This window comes from Diadema antillarum, unplaced genomic scaffold (genome assembly GCF_040938485.1).
Source record: "Diadema antillarum isolate AM-2024a unplaced genomic scaffold, OU_Dant_1.0 scf00000181, whole genome shotgun sequence".
Taxonomy (NCBI): Eukaryota; Metazoa; Echinodermata; class Echinoidea; order Diadematoida; family Diadematidae; genus Diadema; species Diadema antillarum.
Window position 1 is genome coordinate 594,899 of NW_027271070.1, and position 9,856 is coordinate 604,754.

At 39.6% G+C, this 9,856-nt stretch overlaps 1 protein-coding gene across 1 annotated transcript in view; it reads right to left on the reverse strand.

The window, feature by feature from the left end:
- The window catches only part of LOC139723125 (ATP-dependent RNA helicase DHX58-like), a 28,610-nt gene extending 19,129 nt beyond the window's left edge, over nt 1-9,481 (reverse strand). The window contains exons 1-5 of the mRNA XM_071634392.1: nt 9,382-9,481; nt 6,961-7,293; nt 5,748-5,972; nt 4,959-5,194; nt 1,001-1,225 (exon numbers count right to left, since the gene is read on the reverse strand). Of these exons, the coding sequence (XP_071490493.1) occupies nt 1,001-1,225; nt 4,959-5,194; nt 5,748-5,972; nt 6,961-7,293; nt 9,382-9,466 (1,104 nt within the window). The 5' untranslated portion in view covers nt 9,467-9,481. The remainder of the gene's footprint in view (nt 1-1,000; nt 1,226-4,958; nt 5,195-5,747; nt 5,973-6,960; nt 7,294-9,381) is intronic.
- Between the last annotated feature and the right edge of the window lie 375 nt (nt 9,482-9,856).

A 9,856-nucleotide genomic window follows, 5' to 3' on the forward strand; every position in this document is an offset into this window, starting at 1 on the left:
AATCAATTTCATTTTCTTTTGCCAATGATTACAACAGTTTAGCCAGGAAAAAGCCCTCATATGTAAAGGTATATCATTACTTTAATAGTTTATTGCTAATTACCAAATCAATTATAAACCTGATATAAAAGACATAATGTATTTTTTCTTTATTCTTATTCAAAAAAGAAAATCAAATAGATGTTTGTGCACTAGTCAATAAAATATTAATTCACTATTCATTTATCTCTTCATTTATTCAGTTAGTCGCAGAAAGTGGGCATTGTTTTAATCTTTATTGTGCTTTGCATGCTTATTGTCAATAAATAGAGATTACATAATCACCTACCAACAACTGTGCCACTTTTTTTTTGTACCACTGTACCACTGATTGCCTTCCTATTGTGTGGCACATTCCTACATTTACGCAGGCTTGCTAACTGTACAGCCTGGTCGAGTTTGAACAAATCTTCTTTTGGCAAGTTAAGCCAATTGTGCTGGGCACACTAAGGGTTCAACGCCTGGAATCAGTATACATCGAATGTTGACCTCTATTCATACGAAACTATCAATGTTTAACATCAAACAATCATTCCCACAAATCTGACAATATTCATCATTAGTCACTACTTCTGAAAAAAGGAAAAAAAAAACCTACTAATAACTGACACCAACTCCACTAATTGCTCACTAGCTGCCAATAATCAATACGGATAACCATGTCTATTTTTCAAATGCAATGTGAATTCTTAGGAGAAAACCATTCACCAGGGTGGTGGAGTTAGCTGTCCTATAGCTAGACCAATTCAGTTTTGGAATGTTTTTAATGGTAATTTCAAACTGGGGGATTCAAGTATGCCTATAACAAAAGATAATTTATGCACTGACATAGCAACGCACCTGACTCATTGCATAACCCATTGAAAGTGCTTTTGTTCTTCTTTAATTGGAAGCCCCCCAGTTACAATGTATGGTTGCCATATTTAAAGTTACAGTCCCCTGAAGTCGGATTCATCTATACCTGAGTGTTGTGGCACTCATCCAGTATGAGGAGTCCAATCTTGTTCAGGGACAGGCCCTCATTGATGCCGTTCACCAGGATCTGGGCCGTGAGGATCACCACGCTGGACTGCTCAAGGAGTTCCTCCAGGGGCACCTGGGCCGACATGTTCCCGCTGATCCCAACCACCTCCTCTGCTGTGATGAACTCCTGGAAGGCACTCTTCTGTTGCTCAACGAGCGGGACCTGTTCAGATGAAGAGTATACATCAGACCCATTCATACAGCCACCAATAGTTGCGACTATTTGGGTCACGATTTGAAAGGAGATGCACATCAAACCACTTCTCTTAAATGTGCTTGGACATAATAATCGCGACTATTCGTTAGATTCAAATTGCAATCTGTGCACAACTAGAAGTGCAATGTTTCTGAAAGATTCACACTTTCTGAACAGCTGTAATTATTTGCAGTGCGCAGTATGTATCAAACGCTGTGCAAAATTTTATCATTATATTTTTAATATCCAATAATGCAAGGTGCACAGGACAAAGGTTAAAGTCAGGTCAAACTCCGAGACTCGGCCATCACGAGCAGTTGTGTGATTTGAGTGGAAATCATTCTTCGTGGACTGGTTCAGATTGTGACTTTCTTTTTGCGATTTGAATTGCGATTTGACTCGAGCTTTTTCAGTGTGTGTGAATGAGCCTATCATCAGTGCACTTTTTTCATTATTCCTGTTACTGATCTGGGGAACACCGGGTTTTTCCCGACCAATGCAGCAATACTGCCTGATGCAAACAGCCCTCTTGAGAAGTAGATTACCCATCCCCCCCCCCCCCCCTCCAGTTAATGAGTATTCTGGATCAAGAGATATCCACATACGAGCATATGCAAAGTATTATGTCTTCATATTTGTTATGTTAGCAGTTTGCCAGATACTCTATCAAATACTCAACATGCATGTTTACCTATAACGAATGATTATCACTGATTTTTTTTTTTCCTTTTGTAAATTAATGTCAAATTAAGGCAGCTGCTTGCATTTTCTACTACTTTTGGACACTGCACATGCTCTGCATCAGGTTGTTGTTGTTGTTGTTGTTTTTGTATGTGTATATGTCTTGTGGAGGAAAAACAGAGTTTGAAATGTAAATGAAACATGAAACTGCATGTAATCCAGCAAATCTCTGTAGAACTGCAGACAAGATCTGTGATTTTACAAACTTATGCAGAGTACTCAATTAAAGTGTAGAATTGTGGTAATGTGAATGATTTTCACAAATCTTTACAAGACAATTTCATGAATGGTTGATTGAGTTTGCCATCCAGGAGCACAAGTAACAGAATGACAAATTTATCTCTCATTAAGGAGAAATGTTGGTTATATCCTGGGGAAGATATAATTGTGAGTTGTATTCATGTTTAATGGAAGCATAGTGCGCTCTTCATTTCTACACTTATATCAGTTGATTACTGAATTTGTGTGATAATATGAAATGCATGAATATTCATCATCCTCATAAATATGCATGACTCCCAGGGTAGTCATTCAAGTGTGAACATAAATGTTCATACATCACAAAAAGTAAGTTCTTTTGTTGTTTGTTCATAAGTTTGTATAATCATTGTTTTGTAAACAATGATTCATCTGTATATAATAGTTGATTTATATTACAGAGTTTATATGAAACAGTGGAGTTTTAGAGTACAATGCAAAGAAGTTTAATTGTACAAGATGAACTGTTCACTCTGTGGAGTAATATGGAACACTGGGAGAGCTTCAGTAGTAGCCAAGTACTGAGAGGTGGAACCTCCCAGGAGCTCAGGAGAGCTGAGTAAGTTTTGTAAATATTTCTTTTATTACTTCCACTACATGTGTGACTTGTATAAGAAATTAAGCACAGACACATCCTGTGTGTAGTAGCCACATACCCAGAGAAAGGTACCTAGGCATGTAGCAATTTGTTTTTGTTGTTTACAGTAGGTTCAGCTCCGTTGTGTGTGTAAGCGTAAAATGTGCCTAGTGTATACACACGCACACACAGGAATGTTGGTTCACTGCACAGCAGTCAGAGTGCATTGGCATGAATGTATCAATTTGAAATGTATCATTTTTAGAGCTAGGCATTCTTGCAGCATGTGTGTATGAAGTTTGCAATACACTATACACTATAGATCTATTCATAATCACAGATAGTATGTGAAGTTATGAATGAAAAGTGCAATGACAGGGTGGGAAAGAATTTGTGGCAATGTTTATGTTGACAAAAAGGAGGGAAAGACCTACTGCAATGTTTATAGTATCATAATGCATTGTTGCTACTGAGTATGTTAGGATGTATACACATTATGCATAATAGTTATACAACTTGCACATTGCTAGATACGATTGTCAATATCTATATGTGATATGTGAATAATTTCTCAATATATTCTGTATAGATTTAGATGAGAAATTAATGTAAAAAATGTAAACACGAGAAATATGTGTTTTGTAATATTGTATAGATTTTACATATAGGCTTATATGTAAATTGTTATCTTTTTGTAGATGAAGGACTTGGTTACTCAGCTGGTTGGAAAACCAGAGCGATGAGGAGACAGTTGGGTGAGTCAGGATGGCTCGATGGTTCATATGTATAGAAATTACAATGTACTTTCTTGACAGAATACAGTTTATGCTTTTGTGTTTCACAAAATGAATATGACAGAATGTTAAAGCATGTTATTGTGAAATTTTGTACAGTGTTGATGCATTGAATATCTCACAGAGAAGAAAGAATAAGTTCCATATTGTTTTATTGAAATTGTACACTGTATGAACAAAGAAATCAATACTCTTAGCATATTGTCATGCTGTTTCTTTGCCCTGTTTCTGATTTCTTTAAATCTCACAGGGGTCTATTGTAAGGACAAGGTCTCTTCTCTTGTTTAGAGGTCATCTCTTTTACGAGTGAACAAGGTCTCTTTTAGATGATCATCTCCTTTAGTGGACGTGGTCTCTTCTAGTGATCGTTGTCTTATATTCGTCTTTTAGTGGACGAGAACTTTGGATGTCAGGCTTTTAAAGGACGCAGTCTTTAAATGAACGTCGTCTTCAGGTCGTCTCTTGTGTAAAGGAACATCTCTTTTAGAGGATCATCTCCTTTAGTGGACGTGGTCTCTTTTAGAGGTCAACGTGTTTACCATAGTGTTCAAGCGGTCCATTACAGTCTTCGAAACAGACTTTACCACAACGTTTACCAGTTCATATATTTGACAGTCGTCAACACAGTCTTAGGTCTTTGTGTTACAAGTTTTGATCCAGAGTTTGTTATCAAATTGTAAATAAATTCAGCTATTTCAGTTATATCCTACATTAGAGTGAAAGTGTAGTGGTTTTACCGTCCCACGTGAAAGCCGGACTACGACAGAAGTACGTGCTCTGCTCCTGATCCTCACATTTACAGGAATACTTCTCAACTGACACTCTACAATTGTAGCTATTACGCAGCGACCACATCTTTTCGCTTGTTCACAAGGATATAGAGAAATGAGATTCTGAATGGATGGGGGAGCGTGATTCCAAACAAATGATGACATAAATGGTATCCCGGGGTACTAAATAAAAATCTGCCATTTTGTTGAATTATTTATTTTTCTAAAAAGTTGTACCCTGGGTTGCTAAAAAGCGGAAATTGTTTTGGTGCTGGAGCTAGCGCGCGCTAGCCACTGCACTGCATGCACTGCACTGAAGCACACGCTATTGCTAGCACAGCGTACCATGCATGCAGAGTATAACATACAGTGGCATGGGAATGACTATGTACACGCACACACAGTGCATGCATTTCTCTGCAGCTGTCCTCGAGTGGAAGTGATCATGAGGTGGCGCTACACAATGCACTACCCAGGGGTACTACAGGTACGATACCCCGGGGAAAGTAACGTGTGATGCATCAAATGTAAAATTCAAACCAAATGGATACTGCTGATACCTTGTTCACCACAAAGACGACCCTCCGAGGTCTCGGACTGGCTCCATGGTTATTCTCCAGGACGGATTTCGCTATTCCTACTGCCACTCTTGTCTTTCCTGATCCCGTTGGTGCGACGATGATGGTATTCTTGCCCTTGAGGGCGGGCTCCGCCAGCTCTTGTTGGTAGTCGAACAAAGAGAATTCTTTGACAGGCTGCCTAGATGCAACCTTCACACCACTGCTACAAGGAGGGACTGCAATTTGTAGATTGGACAAAAAAAAAAAAGGCATGCAAAATGTTCAGTGGAAACTTGTGTGAGCAGAAAAGATACCAGTAATCACAACTAGTTGGTTGAATCCAGCAGTTTTTTATTGTGCCATCTCAACAAAGCTAGCACACTAATTATGAAAACTATTATATAAACTTGTCTAGAGTCTGTGGTTCTGCTTTAGCTGTGAATGTTAGATGTAAAAAGTTTGTTCGAACAAATCACATGCATTTATCACTTAAGCAGTGCCTACTGAAGCAGCGTGGATCCCAATTATTGGGTGAGCAACAATGGTCACAACTGCCCTATCATGGCATTGATATGGACAGTATCAATCCATTACAATGACCTCTAGCTACTCTCTGCAATACCTCCACATATCACATTTCTTTAATGAGATTGTGGAAACCCTGTACAGGAGTAAAGTTTTCACTGCACACGGTGCACGGATCGTGAAGAATGATCCTATCACTTCCCATGAATCTGTGCGGTTTAGTTAACTTGATCAAATTTATGACAATCAAACAGAACACTGCACCTTCCACTGCTCGGGAGGAACCACCTTGGGCTCCTTTGGGACTCAAGTCGAGGAGCGCATCAATGCTGCTGGCCACACCTGCCGACTCGTCGTTGCCAGAGCCATTGGCACCATGACTGTCGCCTTGCCTGCTGCCATCAATGCCGTTGTCACTGCTGCCGGAGCCTCTGTCATTGTCGTCATCGTCGCCGTCATCATCGTCGCTGCTGGGATCTATATCAATGCCTGTTCAAGGAAATTAATGTTTTGAAAGACATAAAAGTCAAAAAATAAAATGTAAATAAAGGGTAATACTGATCAGGCACATAACAATCTTATCTATACCTTCATTTTACAGCCAAATCCATACACGAGGATGTTGTCAACATTGTCTTCACAATAGGTAATCACACACTTTATGGGAGATCATTTGCTGATGTATCAACTATTTGTTCCAAAATAGACTATGCAGTACGGGTGGGTCTCTTTGGCTTCCTTCCATGGGAAGTACCGGTATTTGAGGAACACCTGAAACAAGAATAAAACCAAACAGCCTCCAATTTTAACTACTGTAAAAGTGGTTTCTTTCGCGTACAGAAACTTTCGCGGTTTCCATTGGTGCCGACTTTTTCGTGTGTGTTTAAATTTGCGGTCGGTAATTATAGCGTTGTAACAAGCAATGAGTTCAAAATATTTTCGCGTGATGTTAAATTCGCGGTTCAACCACATAGCGTGAAAAGCGCGAAAATAAAACCACCGCAAAAGAAACCACTTTTACAGTACATTAATTGATACTATATACAGGCTGCTTGTACACAATTACACCTACACTTGTGCCAGCGGGCCTCAGAGAATTTTAACATAAATTTTCCACTGCACGATACAACTTCCAGGTACACGGAGCAGTCAACAATTTCATCATGTGATACATCACAAGAGAATGATGACACCATTTACATCAGCCTGCTACTGTGGCAGGGTTACTGTAAAATGCGAAAATATTTCTGGTATATCAATTTTGGTGGAATTCACACTAGCTTCTTCTGGTTAGCGCAAATTATACACCAAATTGACTATCATGCAGTGAAAAGTCAAATCATGGGATTACGCACGCAAGCAATTGCGCAGCGTGAAACAAAGAACTCGCAAATTTGTTTTTGAGCTGCTCAGCACACACACACACACATACACAAAAATTGTATTGCGTGAAAAATAACGATATTTTGCGGTATACCTTTCAACAGATCGGCAGCAGCTTTTCGGAGTTCCCTGGCCAGGTGCACCTGTTTCACCTCCTTCAGCCCCCTGATCAGCTGGTTGACCGTGGATGGTGGCTGTGCCTCCAGACGCGAGAAGAGTTCGAAAGCTCCGTACATGGCTCCGTGCTGATTGGTGGTGGCGCGTATCACTTCCTTGTCGGTGTCGTTCAAGCACGGCAGGTGAACCATCAGCTCTCGTGGATTAACCTTGTAGTAGTCCTCTTCTGTTGCCAGCAAGAGCTTATAAATCTCCCAGTCCTCATCAAAACTTGCCTTGTTATTGATGACATCATACAGGTACTTGTTTCCTGCCACCAATTCAAATCAAATAACATTTAAAGAGAGAATTCACCACTTGTGACCAGCTGAAAAATTACGAAGTAGACTGGACATATTTTTGTCTATTTCTGTCTGTATAGTATGCCTGTTCGCCTATTGATACAATGTAAATGTGTAAAGTGATGTTTCACTATTCAGACAGAAAAATATACAGTACCTGGGCCCCTCTTCATAAAAAGTTGATATGATCACAACTCTTGGTGGAATGACAATTGTCATGGTAATGACAAGAATTCAGCTTCCTAATTGGCTGTTGCTATGGGCAGTTGCCATTCTAGCAAGAGCTGCTATACTATCTATCATCTTTTGATATGAAATGGGGCTCTGATCCTGTTCCATTAATCCTTATTGTGCTCTGTTCACTGAAAAGCATAGATAAGATTGCCCCCCCCCCCCCCCCCCCCCCCCCCCCCCCGCTATCAAATACTTATACATCCTAGTTCCTATTGTATCACAAACGCTTTTGAGCGGGGCTTTGGCAATTTAATGCCTGAATGCATGGGCTCGTCTAACTCACATGGGCAGGGGGTGGGGATCATGGAAATAATGTACCAGTACCGGTATTAAATGCCGACAAGAATTGTGAATTGTGAATTGGCAGACGTAAAGATTTGTGCAAAATAGTCCAGCATGTTGCCTAGGTTTTAGCTTTTTAATATTGCTACAAAACCCTTTAATATGGGTATGAACCAATGTAGTTATATCCCCATAGGAAATGAGTTCTCTGTGTGCCCTGTGTTATGCATACTAGTAGTCAGTAATTCAGTGCTGAGCCAAATTATCTTCATTTTGTTTTAAATCTATATTTTCATTCTCAGGCCATGCACTTTTCATTCTGGGCTATTAGAAGGGGCTCGTCTAACTCACATGGGCAGGGGGTGGGGATCATAGAAATCATATACCGGTACCGGTATTAAATGCCATTAAGAATTGCTGGGCAGAATATGTGAATTAGCAGACGTAAAGATTTGTGTAAAATAGTCCAGCATGTTGCCTAGGTTTTAGCTTTTTAATATTCCTACAAAAACCTTTAATATGGGTATGAACCAATGTAGTTATATCCCCAAAGGAAATGAGTTCTCCGTACGTGTGCCCTGTGTTATGAATACTAGTAGTCAGTAATTCAGTGCTGAGCCACACATTATCTTCATTTTGTTTTAAATCTATATTTTCATTCTCAGGCAATGCACTTTTCATTCTGGGCTATTGGATTTGCTAAAATCTACCAGTTAAATTTTACTCCAATGAAGTTACAGTTCATTCTTCTACTACAAATGGAATATGAAATCCCATCCATGACAAACTATCATACAGCATAAACCGTAAGGCCGACAAGGCATACTCAAAAAAGAAAGACAAAAAAATGTCATTTCAACGATAGACCTAGTTGCTTTGCAGTAAAGGTGCGTTGCGTAGTAGGCCTACTAGTTGCAATCGCGATGCACATATAGTACATGCTCCGACATGGCCGACGCTTATCACCCACTAGGCCTGACAACGTCTGTTTTTGTGGCCCAAGTAACACGTAACAGACTTTATTTACATGGTGAAATGTACCCTTTGATTTCACCCCGAGACTTGAGGTAGAAAACAATTGTATTTCACATTTTGCGATATGTATTCAGATCAGAAGTATGGTGGGATTACAGGGTGCAAGCCTCAACATTTCGAGCCCCAATGGGAACAAGTACTAGTATTGGTAAGCTCGGGAAGGCTTGAAGACTCGATCTCTACCATCACCATCACCATCTGGTAACAGAACAAAGGCAATCCAAAAAGGTGATCATGCCCAGAAGCAAACACAGCTATGACAATCTACTGTATATAGCAGGGATGCCAATACTGGAAACTAGTTGAGAGTGAGACTCCCATACATGTAGGCCAATTTAGGAGTCAAAATGAGTGAGATCAATAGAAATGCATGCAAATGAAATAAAGTTTTAGAGTGAGAAAGGACCAAAATGTGTGAGAGTTGGCAGCCCTGATATAGGCTTATCATAGTTCACAGGGCATATTATGATTATGAGGCACTTATAGCTACAGCTGTATGAACCCACCTGATTTCCTAAGGGCTTCCACAAAGATTTTGTAGACACCTCTTTGGTCAGTCATGCCATGTATAACGTCGAGAAGTTTTTCCATTCCTTTGCGTCTGCTATGGCTGGCATCGTGAACCTCTAAAAACTCTAAATGATACAAAGCAAAGTTGGTGGTTGTTTTTTGTTATCATTTTAAAATCCAGTCCTAAAATATGTGCAATGGAAAGGGACGTGTGGTATGGCCAACTTTATGCCTTTTTCTCTTTCTCTTTCGTGTTTCATATTGGGAAGATATGGTACCAGGTAAAGGGATATGAAGACATACATTACTCAGTCTAAATTCATGTACAGCAGGACCTTGATTAAGATACATAAAAACAAATAAAGACATAAAAACATACAAAAATGTCAGCCAGTCGACAACCGAATAACAGAGAATCTGGATAATTGATGGCCTAATAATTGAGGTCTTACTGTACACATACTGTATACG